The sequence below is a fragment of the Diadema antillarum genome, unplaced genomic scaffold (assembly GCF_040938485.1).
Source record: "Diadema antillarum isolate AM-2024a unplaced genomic scaffold, OU_Dant_1.0 seq00002212_RagTag, whole genome shotgun sequence".
NCBI classification, from domain to species: Eukaryota; Metazoa; Echinodermata; class Echinoidea; order Diadematoida; family Diadematidae; genus Diadema; species Diadema antillarum.
Window position 1 is genome coordinate 63,453 of NW_027272846.1, and position 24,240 is coordinate 87,692.

Below are 24,240 nucleotides of genomic sequence, written 5' to 3' on the forward strand. Positions count from 1 at the left end.
ATGAGAATAACTCATGACAAAGCCACTGCGGGCTTGTTACTGGCTTGGGGTGTCAGATAAGCTACTGTATAACAATAAATCCATTTGTACAAGTACACCAATGTTTATTTTATCATTTTTCTTTTTTGTTTTTGTTCTCTGGATTTACATCATAGCCACTTTCTCATTTTTTAACAAAAGGTCTTGTGTGTTTGTGTGTGTGTGTGTTAGTGTTAGTGTGTGTGTGTGTGTGATGAAATGTACAGTTCCACAATTGACAACACTGCACGCTGTTAAACATGTGCTCGCTTTTCGGCATGGTGATTTATGTTTTAATCTAGAGTTGCTTTTAATCAGCCATGGAAAACACAGACATTTATCTCGGGGGAGCAGTAGTACGGCTACACAGATGAAACACTAGATTGTGGTTTGTGTGAATTCCATTATCATGAATATCACAGAGCTGGCATAATGTCTCATATGGTGACCATTTGCAGTTCTCAAGCCCATCAAAAACCAGAACATAGGCAAGAGTGAATGGAAAATCTGTAACACACTGTAATACCTCAAGATCTAATGCGGTACATGTATCTCACAAAGCTGATACTTTAAAACATGATAGCCAGTAGGTGATGCAGATGAACATGGTACATTGTATTTTTATATTTCTTTCCTGTTTTTTTTCTTTTCCCAACTTTCCTGGATAATTTAAATGCACATAGTTTGCAGAATTCAACAAGCAAGTTTGATGTCACATTTAATGTAGAGATAAAAATGGATAATGAGGTCAAACATGCAGACACACAAGAACTTTGCAGAGAAATGTAAGCAGCAGTTTTTTGTCTTTTTTCAAAAATCTTTTCTTCCGGTCATTCTTTCTCTTCTTGTAACATATGTAGGAAAAATACTAGTCTATTAAGGAGTTTGTAAAATGACAGTCTGAGGGAAATTTTTGCATTACAGATTGCAGAAATCTGCATTCTACATGCCGACACACAAGAACTTTGCAGAAAAATGTAAGCAGCAGTTTTTGTCTATTAAAAAAAAAAAAAAAAAAAAAAGTTTTCTTATGGCCATTCTTTCCCCTCATCTAAAACATCATATAGGAAACATACAGGTCTATATAGGAGTTTATAAAACTAGCGTTAAAGGGAAATGTTAGCATCACTCTTAATCAATCGTTTGATGGTCTGGACACACCTCTACCACAACAGGGCAGTCATGGTAAGTTTTGCTTGAGGTTTTCATCACACAATTTTTTTCCCCTATGTCCTAAAGGCAACATGTTCCATGACAGGACAGTATCGAACGGTCAGTTTTGCGTGTGGTTTTCATCACACGATCTTTGTCCCCATATGTCCCAAAAGCGACGTGTCAGGGGTAAATTCCTCAAGTCACCGCAAGGTACGATTTGACAACAGCAACAAGAAAGAATTTGCATGGATGCTAGAGCAGGATTAATTGCGGAAAAATTCAGCTTATCATTTCCCATAGGAAGAATGGAGAATATGCATACTGCTAAAAGGAAGGTAATTCTCTACAGAGTTTCCATAGTTTTCTTACAATATCAATCAAACTGATATTAAATCATAGGACCTGTGTACTCATGTGACATAAATTCAAAACTAGTGAAGCCCATTCCAGCATGACAAGAGATAAAGAATGTATGCTAAAGGTCACAAATTCCTACTTCACTGACAGCCAGAAAGTTGAATAGATATAAAGTTGAAAACAGAGGTGATTATTCTGTTTCATGGGTGGAATACATGTATTCCCAATTCAATTCCCAGTGCAATTCATGAAATATTAACCAAAGTAAGATGTTCATTCTAATTGTCCATGACTCAAATAAAATTCCCATTAGAGAAATTACGTGTATATCCCTCACACATTATTTCTCAAGCACTCAATTTCTCATCTCTCTTTGAAGGAATACAGATTTATGCATACAATAAGCAATATCTGGAATAAAGCAAAAAAAAAAAATGATTTTGAGCTTTCATTCCCTTTTAATCAAATGTTTCTAGAGCTGCATTTAGCAACACATTTTACTCATACACGTGACAAGAAAGACTACTGAATAACTGATACAAAAGCCGGTAGTTAACATTACACCTTTCCATTATGGTTATACTTTCAATGTCTTACGACAATTTGAACGACACAAGGGCATTGCTAAATAATTGACATAAAAGTTAACCACTATAACTTTCCATCATCATAGTTGATCAGTCAAGGAGTCTTGACCACTTGACATTCCACGAGGGCGCTGTTTCTGGGACAAAGTATTTTATCTGTGAGAAGAGATTCATACTCTGCTCACTTTTGAGATGAGCCAGTGGTGAAATAGCCAGGACAATATTTCGGGTGGGTGCAAAAAAGTATGCAGCAAAAGGCAGCCACAGTTGACAAGAAATTCATTTGGTGGCAAGCTGTAGTACAGTCACATAATGAACATGCCTTCGCAACAGATGAAGGAATATGTAAGTTTTCGGCGTTACCTTTTTTTCTTTGCTTTTTTTTGATGGACTGACCACACAAATGCCACAAAAAAAAGTCCCAACAGCAAGAATAGCATTGTATAGATCACATCATGTATACCTATAATACTTTGTGGCTGTTTCTTGGTATCCTTTTGAATGAAATAATTTCGGACTCAAATCAACATTTTTACGACCATCAAAAGTGGAATCCAGTCTCGTTCTAAGTAAGACACAGAGTGGCTAAGCTTCTGTCCGTTAGATTGCTTCCTGACATATATTCCTATGATTTTGAGTCAAAATCTATTTGAACAAATTGCCACTGCTCATGCCTCTGGCAGCAGAATACACTGCACTACATCATTTATCAGGGTTCATATATCCATAGTAACATTACTCTGCTACACATATTACTCATTATCATTAAATAACTGAATTCTAGTCCATTTTAGGCTATAGATGATACGATTCACAAAAGTAGTAAGGAAAACAAACAATGCATGAGTGCTCCTATTGGATTAAAAGCAACACTCCATTTTTTCTTTTTGAAAACGATAATTACAGTATGTGTGAGATGACTCTCGGTGAAAGTCCAATGCAGTTACACGTCCATCAATCGAGTCTGCACCATGCAATGCTAAGATGTTTGAAGATGAAGGTGTACGTCCCTCAACATCGCTCACCAAGCTCTCATCAGCAATGCGTAAAGTCACTAACGATCCACTGCTTTTGTCCTCATTCTCTGCTGATTTTTCTTTTTTTTCTCGTTTTCGTTCTCCGACCCTCTCGTCCTTCCATTTCTCACTGACACAAATATGCTTGGTGACAAACAGCAGTTCTGAGCATGGGACCTAGTCGTCGAGATCATTCTGGAACAGAAAGTTGGCTGCTAAGTTTTCATTCTTCTCACATGCAAAGTAGGCCTGTATCACCATCCTTTCCGGGAACCCAAGGACCTTGAGCTGTGCAGGAAAGATGCACAAGGGAGATGCAATAATGTGAGGTTGAGATCACAGGCACTGAACTGAACTGGGCCCTGTTTCATAAAGCTATTTTTAAAGTTAGGCATGGCTTCACGAACAACTGGTGAATATGAAGTGCCAATATGCGTGCCCATTTTTTTTCCCCTTACGTTTTAACAAAGTATGACAGTATGTCAACATTTCATCTACATTGGGGCAAAAATACCTTTCAACTAAAAATGTGTATTAAAAATGTAAGAATAATTATTATCATCTGCAAATTTCAACTTTAGCTATTGAAATTAACAATGATTAGGAAACCCACTTGGCTTGCCATATCTATGTCGTTTGTAAAGTTGTGCATAACTTTACAAACAGCTTTGTGAAACAGGGCCCTGGGCTATTTGTTGGCCAGTTATATCAAAAATAAATTAAGATAGCATCAAAACAAGATAAATTTGTTGAGGAAGAAATATTCAAGATTTCAATAGCTTTCCTCACTCTTTGCTATTGTTCTAATGTGTCAGGCGTAGAAGCACTACACACAATTAATCCAATGAATAGTACAGTGGACTCCCATTATAATGACGTCCTTGGGACCAGCAGTTTAAGTTTTCTGTCGTCATATCGAAATATCGTTATAAGCGAACAAATTAACAATAAAAAAACATAGAGCCAATAATGCAGCAGCCTGAATTTTCATTTCGTTGTAACCGTGATTTTGTTATGAGTGATGTTGTATGAGTTTTGTTTTGAGTGCACTGTAACAATGCGAAAACACAGGGAACCATCACTTATCAGGACATTTGAACAACATATATCATGAACAGCAGATCCCAAAATATACATTTCCCTGAACATGAATAATGATAAAAACTAGCTCTAGAGTGGGGTCAGAGAAAAAACAAATCATTTAATCACTCAGATAACCTAACAGATGTTCACTTATACTTTATAAAGGATACACATCCTGACATTTACACAAGCGTTATAGCATTATCTGGAACAACTTATTGGCCTACATTTATGAGTCTGAACTTTCTTGACATCTAGCATATCATATCTTTCAATCATCATTTCTCACAGCTTCCATCAAGCGTAGCTATCCTCATACACAATCATATATGTAAAGCTCCTAAAATTGATTTAAATCTGAAATGGCTGTATGACTACTGGACAATGCTTGAATATATAATGCTCTTGAAGTCTTTAAGGAAACAAGAGTACTTTAATAGTACAGTTGAACCTCTCGTATCCGGACAAGTCGGGACCGGGGCCCGTCCGGATAAGGGATTTGGCCGGATACGGGAGACTCAATGCTTTATACATGTACATATATATACATACACATGTACTGATGTAGCCCATTGTAGTACCACATGTAGTAATGTGTATACTGCAACCTTTTCATTGTTACACTCAGTAACAGACCCCAAAATAGAGGTTCGTGTTTGCAAGAATGAAATCATTTTCTTTTATAAATTCTTGGGATGATTTACCTAAATAATTATTAAGAAATGTATCAAGTATATGTAATTCATGTGTGTTTGTGTAGGAGTTCTCAAGGAGTTGGGAATCCCCCTTTCCTACCGTAATTATTTTTTAAAAAAATCACGGCGAGATTGAGTCCGTATAATAGAGAGATCCGGATAAAGGGAGGTCGGATAAGGGAAGTTCAACTGTACATACATTTCAGAGAGAAAAGGCCACAAATGCACAAACACACTGTTCTCACCCTCTCTATTGCATCCCTCTCTTCCGGTGTAAGCTCAATGTATGTGACCCCGGGTTGATCTGCAGACACTCCGATGGCTGGTCCCCCGCCCTGCCCACCAGCCGGCTGAGCTGGGGGCTGGCTTCCTGCGGGCTGCGAGGGAGCCTGCTGGCCAGACTGGGGCTGGTTTGGCTGGTTGATCAGAGCGATGAATTCTTCCTGATGCTGGTTGATTACCTGAAAGGGAGGGGAGGGGGCAGATGAGGAGACAATTCATACTAAATGAGCATCTCAGATCCCCCTGACACACAACACACATGACAGGCTCACTGTCAAGAGAGCAGCTCCTTGCCATTCCCAGTATACTGTAAAACGAGGAATATTCGCATGCATTTTGATTTCGCAAATTTCACGAGAGCCAAGATTTTTACACTATATGCATTGCATGTTGGAAGGCAACTCGCGAAAATTTCATGCAGCAAAAAAAGGCTGTTGGCTCCAATTCGCGAAAATTTCATGCCGCGAAAATATTGTGTTTTACATTATAGTCGGGCACCCCTCAGAAATGGAGACATCAATACAAAGACAACTGGATGCATCCCTTATACAGACATTACACAGTCACCCACACACCAAGGAAAGAAAAAAAGAAATGTGGAATAGTTTTTGGATACAATCTGCAACATGACTGAAACAGCCATACCAAGTGCCATGAGCACTTATCAACGAATCTACTTAAATTCAAATTGTCTTCATTTTATCAGCATGAATCTGGCTTCACTATGAACTGAATATCAGAGTGACACTTTTACAACACTACTTTGACAATATGGAAGCACTTCATATCTGTAACTTCTTCAGCGTGATCCATGATGATACCTAGGGCTATGGCAATGAGACAAAGGTAGTCAGAACTTTGGAAACAAAAATACAGACATAACGTAACAGCAATATTTCATCAAGTGAATACACCATTTTCATAATGTATTCATACAAATGAATGTTTCATTCCCTGGAACATACAGCAAGCTATTCAACTAGCCTGCTCTTCTTAACTGAAATTCAATTTCTGGAATCCAGTTTGCATAAATGATATTACTTGTTGCTATGTCAGACAAGCCTCGGACAAGCTTTCAGATTGTCAAGAATAACCTTTGCTTTACAAGATATGCATAAAATTTGAATCTGTTACAAAAACCGCCTATTGCATTACTACATAAAAAGGCAATGTAACTACACCATCCTCAATGTACAAACACAACACAAAGAAAAGAAATTGAAAAATAGAAACATAAGTAACAGAGTTGACATGATTAGGAAAAACAAACAAAGTATTTACTGACATAGATGATTTTCATTAAACTTCTTCATCCTTGAGACAACCTCCTTTCACTAATTTTAAAGATAATGAATTCCTAGGAAGCATAATAGGGGAAATATTTACCTGCAGAAGTTCTGGATTTTGTTCACCTAGTGTTTGGAGGAAAGGGTTCAGCATATCTGGGTTCCGAGTAACGACGTTCCTCAACTGCTGGAACTGTGGAAGGTTAGCCAGAAACTCCAAAGAAGCGCCCTCTGTTGGTGGATGATTTGTGAGTGAAAGTTTTAAAATATTTTGAATTTTATGCTCTCGTGTTTCAGAATGGCATCATAAAAACAAATGACTAAACACAGAATACACCAGACATGCACTGTCTTCCTCTCTCTATAGGAAAAGCCATACAAAATTGTGTTCTGGTAGATGTGCAGATGCATCCAACATCCTATACTACTAGTACTTAACTGTACTTAGGTCAAAGGTTAGTTTACAGCTCACCTAACAAACTGCTTTCACAAACCACATACCACACAAAATTTCAGAGTGAAACACTCCCATCTGATTTCTGCCTTAAGAAAGAAAAATCAGCAAGGATATAACACTGATAACCACCAGGGCACTTATCCCCTTTGAAGCAAGTACAAAACCTCTTCAGGTAAATGCTGAAATCCATTTCCTTGAAATAGTACAAAACCTCTTCAGGTAAATGCTGAAATCCATTTCCTTGAAATAGTACAAAACCTCTTCAGGTAAATGCTGAAATCCATTTCCTTGAAATAGTACAAAACCTCTTCAGGTAAATGCTGAAATCCATTTCCTTGAAATAGTACAAAACCTCTTCAGGTAAATGCTGAAATCCATTTCCTTGAAATAGTACAAAACCTCTTCAGGTAAATGCTGAAATCCATTTCCTTGAAATAGTACAAAACCTCTTCAGGTAAATGCTTAAATCCATTTCCTTGAAATAGTACAAAACCTCTTCAGGTAAATGCTTAAATCCATTTCCTTGAAATAGTACAAAACCTCTTCAGGTAAATGCTGAAATCCATTTCCTTGAAATAGTACAAAACCTCTTCAGGTAAATGCTGAAATCCATTTCCTTGAAATAGTACAAAACCTCTTCAGGTAAATGCTGAAATCCATTTCCTTGAAATAGTACAAAACCTCTTCAGGTAAATGCTGAAATCCATTTCCTTGAAATAGTACAAAACCTCTTCAGGTAAATGCTTAAATCCATTTCCTTGAAATAGTACAAAACCTCTTCAGGTAAATGCTGAAATCCATTTCCTTGAAATAGTACAAAACCTCTTCAGGTAAATGCTGAAATCCATTACCTTGAGATGTATAGGTTACTAGCAATGGTTGTGCAAGTGTCATTGAACGACTAAGCACTAGTACATTCAGCAGGTTTCTAACAATTACTGTATGTCAACTTCTGAGCGAAGCTAAAACGCATACTAAGCAGTCAAGCAAGAGTTTCTGAAAGTTGTTTTCCAGCAGTACAGGCCTCGAATTTCGCCAGTTTTAGGGACAGGCAATTTTTGGTTTTAGGGGCACTCTCTCTCAAAATTTTTAAAGGGCAGCAAGGAAAAGTTGCAGTAAGCATGGTAATTTTGAGAGAGGCATTGCGGCAAGTAGATAGGGCATTGCGGCAAATTGCCTTTTGCCTCCCGGGTAATTCGAGGCCTGGCAGTAGTTTCCCAAAGTGGTCATGCTGATACTTGGGAAAGCGGTCAAGCGGTGGTTTTGGGGAGTGGTCAGAGAGTTCTTTCTGACCTTGTCTCTGAGGCTGACTTGGCTGTGAGGACTGCTGGGTTGGCTGTGATTGCTGGGCACCCCCTCCCTGTGTCTCGGGTGCAGACTCTGCTGGCATGTCTGGGATACCCTGCAGAAGAGATAGATGCAAAGGGGCAGCAAAAAGAAACACGCACATTGAGTATAATGCGATGAATAGCGAGATCTTCATCGAGCGTGGGTCCCCATTTATGGCAATGTTTGGCAAAACCATGATCTTGCACATTCTTGCTATCAAGGCAAATCCAGATCCCTACTTTTTCCTTTGGTTGAATGTCTCATCCCAGGCACGATGATTCATTACTGTTCAAAGATTCTGACTCTTGAATATTTTTTGAAGTAATTCCATCTCTCCTTCCTCCACCCCTGCCCCCCCCCCCAAAAAAAAAGAGAATGATAAGCGGAAAGGTGTTAATTCCGCAAACAAACAGGAGAACAAACACACAACCAAACAAATTACAAAAACATACAATATCAATACAATATCAATAAACAAAAAAAGAAATGATGATTGAAATTTTTTTTTAAAAAGAAGAAAGACCGTAAAAAAACAACCCTTGATTAACTCAGACTGATTAGGCAACACATCAATGGATTATAGCTCCACGCAGGATAATGTTTTGGAAGCAGCAGTCGATTTGTTCACAATCAAAATAAAATTAAAGAAAAATAAAAGGATTACACCACAAAAAAAAGAACAACTCGCTCAATCCCTGACTGATGGGGCAGTAGTAGTCAACTTGTTCAGAGTCCCTGCCACTTGCAGGGTGACGCTGTGACGCCATGAGCTGGAGTGACAAACTGGACTTACCGTCATGAGGTACTCCACAGCCCTGTCGGGATTGTTGAAACTAGCCCTCAGAGCCCTCACCACCTTTTCCCTTTCGAAGCCCATCGCCATCATTTCCGTCACAATCGACTCGTACTCCTGCCCGGTGACCAACGTTGATTCCGCATGGAGGAATGCCTCACTGAGAGCAACACAACAGTGAAGACCAAAAATAGCATCAGTCATACAACTTGACATTATCTCTCTAATATGATATGAAGGCTTTTTATTGCAAAATGAGCTAAGCACCATTTATAAACATTTAAAAGTAAGTCCATAATCAGATAGAGCAAAATTCAACCTTTCCAATAATACCTCACTTGTGACAAAACAAGGAATATCTTAGAAGCTATGATTAAAAGTATCCTGTTTTTCTTATTTTCTTTGTTTTTAGCAGCTTTAATCACAAATATCTCAACTTCACAAGAAAGGAATTAGCTTGTTTTGCAATAAAAATCTTCATATATAATGCTAATTTGTAAAAAGAATTAACATCATACTAATATTTCATACAGCAATATACAAATGAGCAATATATAAATTCACTAAAATACTACTTTATTACTCTACAGATACATTATAATTTTACCAAATACATTCTAATAGTGCTTCTCACAGGTAAACTGAGAATTCTCCCTATTGCTAATAAATGTAAACATTTCTTCTCTAATGGTCAGGTTCACTGGCTGTACACTACGTGCACATTAGTGTGGTGATCTTACACACCTGGGGGCAACACGCAGAGGGCAAGCAGGGTCACACTTTTGGTGTTCACTTGTGCACTTCTGGTAATGAGGAATTACTGCGCAGCAGGCACAGGCAAAGCATATATCCGGTAATCGCATGTAATAATTCCCTATTTATCATGACTATACATTGTCACTTCACAAAAGAAGTGCATTTTCAGAGCTTATAACTTGATATTTCTTTCCCAGCACATAACAATTACTGGGAAAATCTACATAACGATGGTAGTTCAGAGATAGTAATAGTGCTCCATGTTTTTGTGTACGATCAAACAAAGTTCACACTGTGCACTGGTATGGTGTTGTCAACATATTGTTGGAGAAATTGAATAGCACCATCGCCGTTTGAGATTTTACAGTTATATGTGACAGGGCGATTTTGAGCCAGGCCACTACTTTGAAGTGGATAGCATCACTTGCCTAAATTAGAGAGAGAAGGTGAGTTTACACCAAATCCGGCACGGGTCATGGAATGGGGTTTTTGCTATGGTGCGCCAAAGGACCCATGTCTGGTTCTGTTATATCACTTCCCCGCTAATAATTTTGTTACAAAATTAATTGTCTACTGTTGATTTTGTTGCTCTTGATTTTCACATAAGAATAACATTTTGGGTGATCTTGTACCGAATTACTGATTCCTTTTAACAGAACCAGACATGGTTCCTTTTGGCGTACCATAGCAACACCCCGGCCCGTTGCCCTTACCGTGCTCGGTGTAAACGGGCCAAGAGACAGTACTCACTTTGAGCTAGCACCTTTCTCCTCCGCCTTACTCTCCGCAGGTGGTTGTGACGCCTTCTCTTCCGCCTTCTTCTCCTCGGCAGGCTTGGCAGCGCTCTCTGCCCCCGCTGCTGGGGCACTGCTGGCAGCGGTGCTGGCTGATTCCTGCTGTTTGGGCTCCTCCTTCTTCTCCTCCTTCTTTTCTTCTGTCTGCAGCCTCTGTGTTGATAAAAAAGAAAACAAAACAAGAACACCGATTGCATGTGACTACCTGATCATACCATGAAAGTGCATACCAAGATTTTAAAACAAAGATCTGTGTCAAAATGTCTTTTTAAAGATCTGACTACACAGTAAATCATCTCACTCCAAATCAAGTAAAAAAAAAAAAAAATGCCGTGACTATACTTTTCGTCACACATCAAGATGAGATAAGGCTTGAGTTAAACATAGCTACCTATATAGTAGAATTATGCAAACCGCATATGAAATGGCTCTTGTAATGAAGATGAGACCCCCTGACTCAGTTCAGGGTACTATCATATAGCCAGGTTGTAATCTTGACATCTTTGGACATCATTTTTTTTTAAATATATATAATGTTGGGGGAGGGGGGAGAATACATATCTTGATCCTGGTTAAAGCTGGATACATATCTGAATCAGAACAATCCCAAAAATCCAGGCAATGCCTTTTTTCTCCTCCCCTCCTCCCATTGGTTGCTGAGGGAATACTTGCTCTGTCATTGGATCGAACTTGAGCTCTTGCCTAATAGGACAAGTAGGAATCGCACTTATAGCATAGCACGACAGTTTGTCATGATGCACTACTCACCTTCGTAACCATCACCACAACAAAGCTTTTCTCATCAATGTTGTAGGTTGACAACGGAGAGTCATCACTCAGTATTTTTCCTGCAAGAGAATTGATCATAAGATAAACATTAGTTAGTGTATTACATCGTGCTTGTACCAAAGACATGTTGAAATGTTTCCTAACGTGATGAGGCTGAACAAAGAAAAAAAAAATCCCTCAAAAGATTTAGATTTTGATGATACACATTGTATTGATATTTAGTCAGGCTTAATACTATGCCATACTCTATACTGAAGGAGCTGATGAGAGCACAGATGATCCACGCATAAGTTATACTGTATTGACACAATGTTTGTAAACTAAAATTCAAGCTCAAAGTTTTAAACTCTGATGATTAGGCTAATCACAGACGAGTATCATGTAGATGCTCTCAAAAGTTAGTTATCTTAAAAATTACTTGATGATTAGAACCACAAGATTTCTCAGGGGTTATCCTCTATAGATCCACAAGGTGATCAGGGGTCCCCACTCATATCTTAGCATCCTGTGGACACGATAATTAACTACATACAGTTCTTGAAAATTAGTGTGACCTTTCTGCGAACCCCTCTCTCCCTCGGCTGCCAGGTCAACTTTCAGAGCATGTTGTACACTACTCTATCATCACACCGTGATCGGGTTTATCGCTAGCGCTGCGTGTATACCATATTTCTTCCGGTTCTGTAGTTTCATCATCAAGTGGGATGCTCGGCTCAAAAGTCAATCTTTATGATTAGGTGTCGTGTGGATGTGCATCGTAGTTTATGGGGCAAGATCCTATCATCAATGATTAGCTACCATGGATAATTAGCTGCCATGTGAACATAACTACAGACAACTTCAAGGGAAATTAACATGATACATCTCATTCAGACAGACAGAGATAGGAAGATGTGGCTAGCCTCGAAGGCTGGATATCAAAGCTGCATCCAGATTGCAAATGGAACAAGAGGTGACATTTCATTCGCATCCTATCAAATGTCATTGACATCCTTTCAAATGTCATTGACATGAATTCTGTATTGATTGCAACATGTGCGGCTTCAGGTTGCAGGAAAGGTATACCCCCTCTGAACACACATTCATGTGCCCTGAAATGCTGTACATACCTGCATAAATTAACTTCTGCCCAGATGCTGGGAAGTCTTTCCCTTGTGTCTTTTCAATTTCATCTTTGAGATTCCTTACCTGGATAATGGAAGGACAAAAAATAAGAAAAGGAAAGATATATTAGAAATAGAATGGAGAACATACGACTTTTGCTGTAGTCTACATTTGAAAATATTTAACCACAACCAGAATGTTGCATAAGAATGTTGAACAATGGCTAAAACAAAATAGAAGTACAACTGTATTGGCATGAAAGGAATGGTATACGAATAATTTATGAGTTGTGAGTGCATAGGGCACGAATATCGCACGAGGCGCCAGATAAGCCACTGGTCTATTCAACAAGGCGCGTAGCGCCGCGTTGAATAGACCAGTGACGAATCTCGCGCCGAGTGCGGTATTACGTGCCCCAATGCACGAACAAAATCATAAATTATTCGTTTTATACAACACCTTGTCCACAATCACAGTACTAAATTAGTGACCGCTAACTCAGGAAGGCCCAAAAATAAATGTAACAATCAGGCAGAGAATTGTAAACCACCCTGTGTACTGCTTTCAAACACTCGTCATGATTCGACCACACAGTCACAGGAATCACAACCTCCGCAGGGTCTATACCCATTATACGCTTACGTTAGATCGAGTTAGGCCTGACTGTTAGGCCGATCTGAGATGTCGGTAGATCTAGTAGTAGGTCTAGACTTTGTCTATTTCCGAAAATGATTTTGTATAAAAACACAGAAAAATAATCTAATTACGGTTTCTCAACTTGAAATGAAGTCTTGATTTTGGGATCACTGTGGTCCACGTAGCAGATCAGAGTCAAAAGTAAAAACACAGCAGTAGGTGTAAAGGCCGCGATACATGCAACTAGCTAGGTAGGTAGCTGCGCGTACACGTTAACCAGTACTCCGCCGCGCCTGGTATGTGATGTGAGACTTACCGGCAGCGCAGCGCAGCCGGCCAGCACGTACAATGTAGTTTGCTGGCGCTTTGCTACGGGTGGGTGTGAGCCACAGAACTCTGTGAGCGGCCATGCATTAGTAGCCCCCCGCGAAGCCATGCTATAGTACCTTCGAGCCATGCAATAGGCCCATGCCAGGGGCCTATTGTATGGCTGTCACTCTCAATGAGTTTGATAGGTATTTTCTATTGAATGTCATGTGACATGTTCTTGGCCAATCACAATTCGACATCATTCTGAGGTGTTGTATAAAACAAAATATACCATGTGTGAAATCACTATATCAACTGACATACTATTATGGGTGCAGAACTCCCTCTCTAAGAAGCTCATCTTGAAGTGACTCAGTCCAACATTTATGAACTTTGTATATGATGATATTCAAGCATTTAGATACTGTACCTCACACATAATTATATTCCACTTCTAAAAATAACCAGAATTCATGTTAAAAGGACATCTCACATACAGCTGTACAATTGTACCTCACCTTGCCTCATTTGTGGGACAACTATTCCAAAATATGATCAGTGGAAAAAATTCTAATCACCACTGTGGTTATTCTCAGACATGAATTGTCTGAAATTCATCCATCACATACTTCTAGCATTCCTAAAGAAAAGCCTCATACTAGAGCCCCACATGTCTCTCCACGAAACATCCCAATATACAGTTTTTGTGTACACTTTAATGTGAGTGAACTGAGTCCAAAGCTCAGTTACTGTTAATATTTTGAAATCTAATCATCTGACCTTGCCCTTTGACCTTTTCCTTTTTCACATGATCAACATATCTATCCTAAAGAGAGCTTGTAGCTGTACCTAAATATTGCCATAACATGGCAGAGCCATGCAAACAGATAAATCAGGCACAATTCAATTGTCCTGGTATGTTTGGGTAGACAAAATAAAAGTAGAGCTGTACAAACCGTTGTAACAGTCATCACTTTTATTAAAAATGGGACATTGCAAGGTGAATGATCTTTCTATAATCAAAGTTGAATGGCGACTCAATCATCAGCTACCCCTGAGCACCATAGTAAATCATAGTGCCTTTGTTTCGAGCCGTAATAACTGATCCTTAAACATACTGCATTTTTAACAGATTTATGTTCTTAATTTCTCAAACTATTCTGAGTACATGTACTCTTCTGCTTCACTGAACCTACATTTAGAACATTTGGCAGAAATCTAAGAATAAAATACTTTAAACAACATCTACAAGACGAGACAATTCATTACAATTCTCTTTCTGTGCTGATCTATTACTACCAGATATTTCCAATAGACAGATGTGTTATGCTAACACGGAAACACCAGCAATAAAGTCAAACCACACTGGTATTATAAGCCTAGTAATGGTCTGCTGCCCTCTATGGACTTTGGTCATACAGGTGTTGGCACAGCTCACAAAGCCAGCAGCAATCCACTTGAAGGAACCTTCACTACTGAGCAGTTTTGCTTTGGTTTTGGATTTAATCTGTAAGCAACAAGCACTCCCAATATGATCTACAACAATTTCTTCTGACTACCTGCATTTTGTTCTTAAACTCCACACTGATTTTAAAATAAAAAAACAGGCCTTAGTGCTGTAAAACCAGAAATTCGCCTGCAAGAAACTTTCACAAATTTCGCAAGGCAAGATTCACAAAAGTAAAATGTACACAAAAGATCTTATCTACAAAATGCATTGACTGCAAGTGGCAATTTGCAAAAGTTTCGTGCCATGAAAAAGGCTGTCAGTGTCAGCTCCAATTCGCAAAAGTTGTATGCCATAAACGTTTCTGGTTTTACAGTGTGTAATTGTAGATGTTTGGTAACAACACAGTTTTTATTCATTCTTTAAAGCTGGCTAGAAATTGGGATACAAGTTGGCACATGGATGCAGTTCAAATGCAGGTACAACTTCAAGCAACTACAAAGTTTTACTGGGCAGCTTTAAGTTATTTTCATTCAAAGTTGTTCTCAAGTCACGGTAACAAACCATCACTGTTCATGGGTGGTCAGATGAAAATGTGTAGGCGGGCAAACCACAAACCACAATACATCTAACACTACATAATGAGCTATGAACTGGGTGTAACACACATTTTCCTGAGTTTAGTGAGATACTGTACAAAGACAAATACATGCACTATACAAATTTTCAGTCCATTCCAATCTATCCTTGTGCTTCCTTTTTGGAAATGTACAATCTAATGTTCAGCAGTCTCCTTCATTTTGCATTCTAAGAGACCCACTTTGGCATTTCACTGCAGAGTAACAGTACACTGAAATGAACCACAGGCAACAAGGCAGATTTCCCCTTCTCTCATTATTTTCTAATCAGCAAGTTCCTTCATCAGTAAAATGTCTGTGTGCATGTGTGAGTGATATTCATAATGCCTATGTTTTCCGGGCTTTACACCAAGCAAACTACACAAGTGTGACTCGCAGGCAATCTACTGTACTGTGCAGCTACTATTTCTGGGAGCTTTTGAGACAGCACCCTTCATTTCGACCTTCTCTCTTCTGACTCGTCAGATAGCGGGGATATAGTGGTAATCCCTCAAGGCTCAATTTGGAAACGAAATAAAAGTGGGCGGGGTCAATGTCACTGAAATCACAAAATTGACACTCCTATACATCAACAAGCACATGCCACATGTACAGTATCAATGCAAGTGTGATATACTTGTACTTCACCGACTGCTTCTCACATGAGTGCAAGAACAGTTTACCGTGTACACAGTTGGGTTGTAGTTTCAGGTTTGGTTGCGTGATTTTATTATCAAGTCTGATTCTACACAGGTTTTGAAATTGGAACGATGACAAAGTACAGAGCAAAGTCACTATGAATCTTACTGTAAATATATCTGAACCACACATACTCACACCCACACATCCACACCCTCAAACACACACAAGCCATTTCAATTAAAGGGGATATTGAAACATAGGAAATTCTCTTGAATGCTATCGAATGAGAGCAGAAAATATAACAAATGAAACTAGATAAAACTTAAAAAATGAAAAATGGAATTTATCAATTTACCTTGTGGGAACCTTAATCAAACTGTACCATTTTCACCACTGTTTAACTTCACTACTGGAAGTAACTGTTGTTCCATTACTTAACCAGGGCTGCACATAAACCTTTTTTTTTTTCTACTGGTCCAACATGTCCTTGCCTGATTAGCAGGTACATGTACCCAGTTTTTCATTTTTTCTACCGGTCCATTCCTTAAAAGTTACGGATCCGCCAGTGATTTTTACTGGACCATCGGGCCAGTGCCAGTGTGCAGCATTGCTTACAGTACTGTACAGTACAAAGAATATGACGTGACTCTATACGACTACGACACAGTACTTTTTATCATGCCAATTGAATGGAATGACGAATGCCTTCCTGACAATGTAAAAGTCTAGCTTTCCAAAAATTTAATCATTTCCAGTCAGCTACAAAGGTACAATGTATTCATGGCTCTGCTGCCTTGTTTGAATGCTTACATTGGAGAATACCTCCATGGGGTATATTATCTCAGAAATTAACAGACTAAGTATGAAAAAAATCACCTTTAACCCATTCAGGACGAACCAGTTGATTTTGCTATAACAGGCATTTCCCATAGACACCTGCCCAAGCATACTCAGGACGAGTCTTCGATGGGTTAACATGGTTGGACAAATTAATGTGTGTGCCATACACACTCTATTCCCCCCTTCCCCCATGTCCATGTTTTTCCAACCTATTACTCAAATCTGGAAGGGAGGAATCATCCTCCCTAATCCACTAAATGGTTATCGTGAGCAACCAAGTCATAAATCAAACTGCCTCTAAAATAATATCTGTCTGTACTTTGAAAGGCGTGCATGAATCAATTAAATGTTTGTCGTAACCGATGTTGCACACTGTACAGTGCATGTGTTTGCGTGTTTTTGGTTGTTTTTTTTTTGTTAATCATTGCAACTGCATTCTCCAGCAGAAAGTTATTAACTCCTAATATCACGATGCTCACCTCACTTGCTTAGATAGATATGAAATGACAGTGGAAAAAGAAAATGTCAGCATGTTCACAAAAAAGTCAATCATGTCCTTTTGCAAGGCATCCACGGTAGAGTCAATACCAATATCCAAGTATGTTATTGAGTATGACAGTATTGGCAGGCTTGGTAACATGAATTTATTATCTTCAAATTTATGTACACTAGACTCTAACCAAACATGATACATGTTTGGCTATTAAAGCATTGCCCTGTGCAAGACTTACAGGTACTCATGATCAAACATTTTAAAATACTGGTCAGTGTTCATGGATGTTACAATTTTTGAATGTACTCAAAACCAACAAGTAGAAGTGTGCAGCCTGTGAAGCAGAGTACTACGTAGGTCCAAAAATATATAAAGAAAAAAGAATGATCAAATCTGCCTACAGCTGTTACATGTACAATGTATGTCCACCATCAAGAAATTTCCACTATCATGCAGGAATCACAGCCATCAAAAAAAAAAAAAAATCAAAGCCATTGTAACTTTGTTGATCACGTAAACTTTAGTGGGAAGTCCAAATATAAAGATAAAGCAAGATATTAAAAGAACTTAGGATAAGTACTGTATGGTATACGCAGAATGCGTCGCGAGGTTTTTATTTTCGTTAATTTCGCGAGTCAGGTGCTATTCGCGCAATTAAAGACACACAAATATAATGACTCTGATTCCTATATGAAAGTGACGCACACATATCATCTGTTCAGTACAGTACTCCATGGTCGCGAATTTAACCACTCAAGAAATCATTGGAAAGTCCCGACTTGCGAAAATTCAGACTCACTAAATATATGGCGTATACAGTATACACTGTGCAAAGTTCACCTGCCATTTAGTCTGTCATTTTTTCCAATAGGCTGTGAGCTTATAGTGCCTTGTGTCCCATGTGAGAGTTGCAATACAGCTTAGTACACTGTACCTTGAAGCATATTTAAACAGAACTCAGAAACAAGCTATAATGCTTATCAAGTGGCAGTTTCAGTAGTGTCCACAGTAGTGAAATACCACTGTCTCAAGCAATTCAGATACACCTGATACACGGGGAAACAAAAAAATCTCCTGTTCTTCATACGTGATGGACGTAGATGGGATGCTTCACAATGTGATAGAAACACAATGTACATTATTAAAGGACAAGTTTACCTTCATAGACAAGTGGATTGAGTGAATGCAGCATTAGTAATAAAACATATCAGTGAGAGTTTTAGGAAAATCGGACAGTCTGTTCAAAAGTTATAAATTTTTGACATTTCTACTGTCACTGCTGGATGAAAGGACTACCAGAGCTTTTGCTGTCACATGCGTAGAACGATATAAAGAAAATATAAAGGAAATACGGCATATTTTCACTTTTCTTGCATAATAAAGAACACTTGACTTGCCTCTTTCAGAAGGGAAGGGGAATAATATTACCCTTAACATATGTCAGTGACAAGTCAGGGAAACATGCACTTTTTTCAACAAAAAAAATTGTGAAATTCTCTCTACATGTGTATATTCTCCTTATATCGTTCTACGAAATATGCATGTGACCTCATACACTGTAGCAGTCTTCTTGTTCAGCAGTGACTGCGCAGAAACTTTAAAAATTCATAACTTTTGAACGGACTATCCAATTTTCCCCAAACTCTCACTGATGTGTTCTACTAATATTGCTGCATTCACTCAATCCACATGTATGTGTATATAAATGAAGATGGACTTGTCCTTTAATGAGCTTACACTGTTGTACACTATTTGGCAATTGGTCTTCACTTATTTATGAACAGGATCAGCCTGTAGACTAGTGATAGCACTCTCTAATTTGCCATTTAGTCTCATACATATGTATTTGAGATGCGATGAGAACAAACTTAAAGAAGGATTAACCTTCACAAATTGTTGTTGTTGCTTTTTCACGGTGCCTGGTGCATGTGTGTAGAAACTGTAGCTCCATACATTTATCAAAATGTGACTAGCAGTCTACACAGCATAGCTTGCCATCAGCTTAAAGGAAACCAAAACCCAACAAGAAATGTGGATTGAGTGAAAGCAGCAACATTAGTAGAACACATCAGTGAAAGTTTGAGGAAAATCGGACGATCAATGCAAAGGTCATGAATTAAGATTTTGTGTTGGAACCGCTGGATGAGGAGACTACTTGAGTTTATGACATCATGTGTGGACAACAATTATAAAGAAAATATAAAGAAAATTCAGCACACTCTCACTTTTCTAGCATAATGAAAGAGCACTTGACTAACCGCTTCCAGAAAGCAGGAGGAATAATTACTACCCTTAACGTATGTCAGTATCAAGTTGATGGAAATTGGTAGGTGTAATTTTCAAGAAAAATGAATTTTTGTGGAATTCCCTTTATATCTTCTTTATATTAATGTCCACACAATGACATGACGTCATGAACTCTATTAGTCTCCTCATCCAGCTGTTCCAACACCAAAACTTTAAAAATTCATAACTTTTAAATCGATTGTCCGATTTTCCTCAAACTTTCACTGATGTGTTCTACTAATGTTGCTCTGTCATGTTTGCTAATGTCACTCAATCCACATTTCTCTTTGGGTTTTGGTTTCCTTTAAGCCGGAAGGCTTCCACTGATGGGGCTGATATGATGTCAGGAGGCAGTGAGTTCCAAGTCCGCACAGTGCCTGGGAAGAAGGACTGCTTATGATGTTCATTTCTTGAGATTGGCAGATGGTAGCCTTGACCATGAACATGTTAACAGCTAACGTTAGTCTCGTTTATTCTACTGCCGTCATGCATGCTGCGGACCGTGGTTGTAAGGGTGCTACATAAGCACTTGCCCAATTGCCCGAGGCAAGTGAAAAATCAAATTTGGGCAAGTGTTTTTGAACAATGAGAACAAATGCTTGCCCAAATTGGGCAAGCAAAAAGTTTAGTGTAGTTTAGAAGCCACCCTTTTTTGACTTATTTCCCCCAACAAACTCACAAAGTCAACCATACAGAAGCCCAAAGATAATGACTGTTTTAGTGATGCAACACACTCTATATTTCATTTCAGCAACTTTCCAAACACTTATGTGAAGAAGCCCAAATGCAATGGCAAGACTTGATCTGACCAAGTTTGTAACTCCATTGTGTTTAAGCATGCAAATCAATGTGTGTTGTTTATTCAAATGATTGTGTTTTATTAAGCCCTTGACTAACAAATGATTTACTATATCATTTCCATATATTTTTGGACTTTCTTTTCGGGCAAGTAAAATTAGTGTTCAGGCAAGTGTTTTGCAGCAAATTTGAAAATCTGCTTGCCCGACCGGGCAAGTGGTAAAATAAGGTTATGCAGCACCCTGGTTGTACTGTTCTGTACAATTTGTACAACCACCTGCATGTGTTGTAACATTTAGCAGGATTACAAAATAAAAATCTGCGTGGTGGATGGAATGCATGTTTATCAAATCTCAAGTTTGTCAATCGATGTGGGATATTATACAAATAGCCTTGAATGGTCATGAGTGCAATGGTGCAAGATTTTGTACGATGTGAAATATAGAGGCACTCTATTCAACAAGGCGAAGCAGAGTTGAATAGTGCGCCTCATCTTTCACCGAAAGCGAAATCTTGCTCCATTGCACAAGTAAAGACCATACACTATTTGTTTTATAAAACACCTCCAACGTCAACAGATGTGGTCCACACAGATTCTTGAATTTAGCACAGAAATGGCAACCATTTTCCGTGAAAGACGAATGAGTAGCGGCACAGTCACAGTCATCGTGTACGTACATACGCAAAGCTGATTGGTTGAAGTGTTTATAGAAATGAGTGACAAAAGTATGCGCTTGTACGTAAGTGCACTTGTAATTGTTGAGTGTTTGTTTATTGTGACATCAGAGCCCTGCGATGTAACAAAAACTTAGAGTCAATCATGAGTTTAACACAGGAGTCAATGGAAATGGGTGACGTCAGCCATGCGCTACCCATTTTTGCTCAAACAAAACAACAGCCACAGCGTGCGATGGAACTTTTCACTAAATGTCATGTGATGGGCAATCGACCGATCGGATGGCTACATTCTTTTTAGGCGTTGTATAAAAAGCAAATAATCATCTCGTATTTCTCGGGCAATAGATACAATCTAACATTACCTCGCGACTCGGACGGTGATGTGCATATTGTTAGATTGCACCATTGCCCTCGCAGTTGATGATTATTTACTTAGGAGTTCTATAATGTGAAGTAGATCTAGATTCTATTAGACGCTAGGCTTTTCTAAATAGAGTCTACCAGAGCAGTCAGTGGGTTTTGTTACTTTCTTGGGTGGTGCAATGTTTTAACAGTTTAACACTGACAGGCATGGCAGGATCTTGACCAAAAGTCGAAAGATCGGTCTGTATCTGGTCGTCGGGGATAGGCCTATGTTTCGTGGAGACTGCGTCTGGCTTCGCGGATCCCCTCCTACAGACTGTAGGAGGAGAGTGATAAGGTCAAAAAAAATAAAAGACTCCTCTGGACAGACGGATCTTTTTGTCTAGGCAGGATCAAGGATTTGGTACCAGGTACGATGTAGAACTCTATGTATGGTGGGGCTTTATTGCCTTTATAGATCTAAATCTATTAACATTAGTAACTCGTTTCTACTAACCAACCGTTAATACGGGTATCTACATCATACATGTAACATGTTAGGGTGTCTACTACTAGTACTAGATTCTAGTACTACTAACGTTAGATTTCTACTACCCTACTCTGACTTCTTGAGCTTTTGTAGATGTGTATCTACTGTCTACTGATTGTGATTTAGTGACTGTTCTCTAACACTTAACAGTTAGTTAGATTAGGCCTGATGACATGTTAGTATTTAACTGCCAGTCTGTAGTGCCAGTGCCACATTTGTTTCTGACATTTGCTTCAGCATGCAGCAGTGCATGTTCATCACTCAGTCTCAGTTTGTGGTGCTAGTGTACTTTCTACCTAGTGTTAGCCCGCGCCAAGTTTGTTGCTGTCTTATTACGCCCGCACAAAAACACTAAGAGAGTAGAATACGTTGTAATTTGTAGTTCTATAGCCAGGAGTGGAATATACTGGGGACACATAACTGCACAATCATGTCCTCACAATGAACCCACACAGCACAGCACAGACCACTAACGTTACACATGACACTGCACTATCATCATCATCACCCGCACACACGGGCATGACGAGTACGTTATCACTACCAGATCTACATGACGTAAGTTAGCTGGACCTACCGTGGCTGATTCGTCAATTTCGACGCGGAATGTCTTCTGTTGAAGAGTTTTCAGTACTATTAACATGGCGTTTATCACCTATGTCGGATTCTTCAGAAGAACGATGTAAAAAGCGACCTAACAGGAGGCGAAATCACCCAAGAAGCAACGAAGTTCAGAACACGCAATCCGCCATTACAGTGACGTCACAAATTGTTTGCTGCCATCTCTGTCCGTTTGTGTTTACGTCTACGCATGTGTTACCTTTCCTTTGTTTTTGTTGATTCCGTATTTCAGCGCTGTCGCTGCTGAATGCAGTATATATACTCAGACGAGCACAGTAATGCAAGTACAGCGAGCAAAGAAACTTAGTTGTGAACGTGTCCTTTCTAACACTCCTCTTGAGCGTAGCATTCTATTGTTCGCGTGATTAAGTGGAGTTTACACTGTGCAATATCTCCATATTAACAGATTAAGAAGATAATTGAAACCCGATAGGCCTATTCAAATGATTATGAGATGAATAAATGAAACCAAAACAGTCGGTCTCTGTAGTAAAAACCTGTTGATGTGTACTGTACTGATCCGGCCTCAGTGGCATACAGGAAATACAGTGCATTTTCACATCAGGTGCATCCTGCAATTTACCTATCTATTTCACTTTTGGTCCATGTCTAATTGTAGAGAAAATTGTTTTCATCAAACGTGCTGTTCTCACATGTCGTTTTCAAGTTAAAAACCGTCATAAATGTGATTTTACTTTCGATCCATTCAACATGGCATGTCTATGAAATTTTGCTTTGTACAGACAGGAAAAAATAGTAATTTTCCTTTTTATTTCAGTGAAATGATAGTATTCAAAATTTGATCTCAGGTAGTTGAATTGATGAGCAATTCCCAAGTTGCAATATGAAAATGATTAATTTGGATCTTAGGCCCTATTGATAGGAAGATTAAACCCAAATGCATACAGTACTGCACGTGGGTCCTATATGCAGATTGAGTGAATGTGCAGCAATGTAATTATAGTAGAACACATCAGTGAAGTTTGAAGAAGATTGGACAATCCATTAAGAGTTTTTAAAGTTTTGGTGCAGCCAGTGCTGGATGAGAGAATTTTGTGATATCATACATTGACAATGATATAAAGAAAATATAACAAGAATTCAACACTACATTCATTTTTTAGCATATATGAAAAAGCATCTGACTTATGTCTTTCAGAAAATGGGGAATTATATCACCCTTAACATATTCTGTGTCAGTATCAAGAGGAGGGAACAAGTACTTGACTCATTAAGAACAGATTGTGGAATTTGATTTATATTTTCTTTATATAGTTGTTCATGTGTAACGTCACAAACCGTTGTAGGTCTTCTCATCTAGTGATGGAAACATCAAAACTGTAAAGATTCATACCTTTTTTACAACAGATTGTCAAATTTTCTTCAAACTCCATGCATATGTGTTCTACTAATATTGCCACATTTACTCAACCCATATATACATACACACACATATATAAATATATATATATATGAAGAG

At 38.7% G+C, this 24,240-nt stretch overlaps 1 protein-coding gene across 1 annotated transcript; it reads right to left on the bottom strand.

The window, feature by feature from the left end:
- On the bottom strand, window positions 1–22,895 carry LOC139714264 (UV excision repair protein RAD23 homolog A-like). The gene is made up of 9 exons (XM_071625978.1): window positions 22,717–22,895; window positions 12,507–12,585; window positions 11,377–11,456; window positions 10,565–10,761; window positions 9,059–9,218; window positions 8,230–8,338; window positions 6,580–6,710; window positions 5,157–5,372; window positions 1–3,421 (listed from the first exon to the last, which is right to left on the bottom strand). Exons 1-9 carry the CDS (start codon window positions 22,780–22,782, stop codon window positions 3,311–3,313), a joined length of 1,149 nt encoding a protein of 382 aa, XP_071482079.1. The 5' UTR covers window positions 22,783–22,895; the 3' UTR covers window positions 1–3,310.
- Window positions 22,896–24,240: the final 1,345 nt, after the last annotated feature.

Bases quoted from the DNA above. Each gene is read 5' to 3' on its own strand.
- LOC139714264 (XM_071625978.1), bottom strand. From the start codon at position 22,782: ATGTTAATAGTACTGAAAACTCTTCAACAGAAGACATTCCGCGTCGAA. The intron at 12,586-22,716 runs GTAGGTCCAGCT...TCCATTATCCAG, and splicing joins AAATTGACGAATCAGCCACG to GTAAGGAATCTCAAAGATGA. The intron at 11,457-12,506 runs GTATGTACAGCA...ATTCTCTTGCAG, and splicing joins GCAGAAGTTAATTTATGCAG to GAAAAATACTGAGTGATGAC.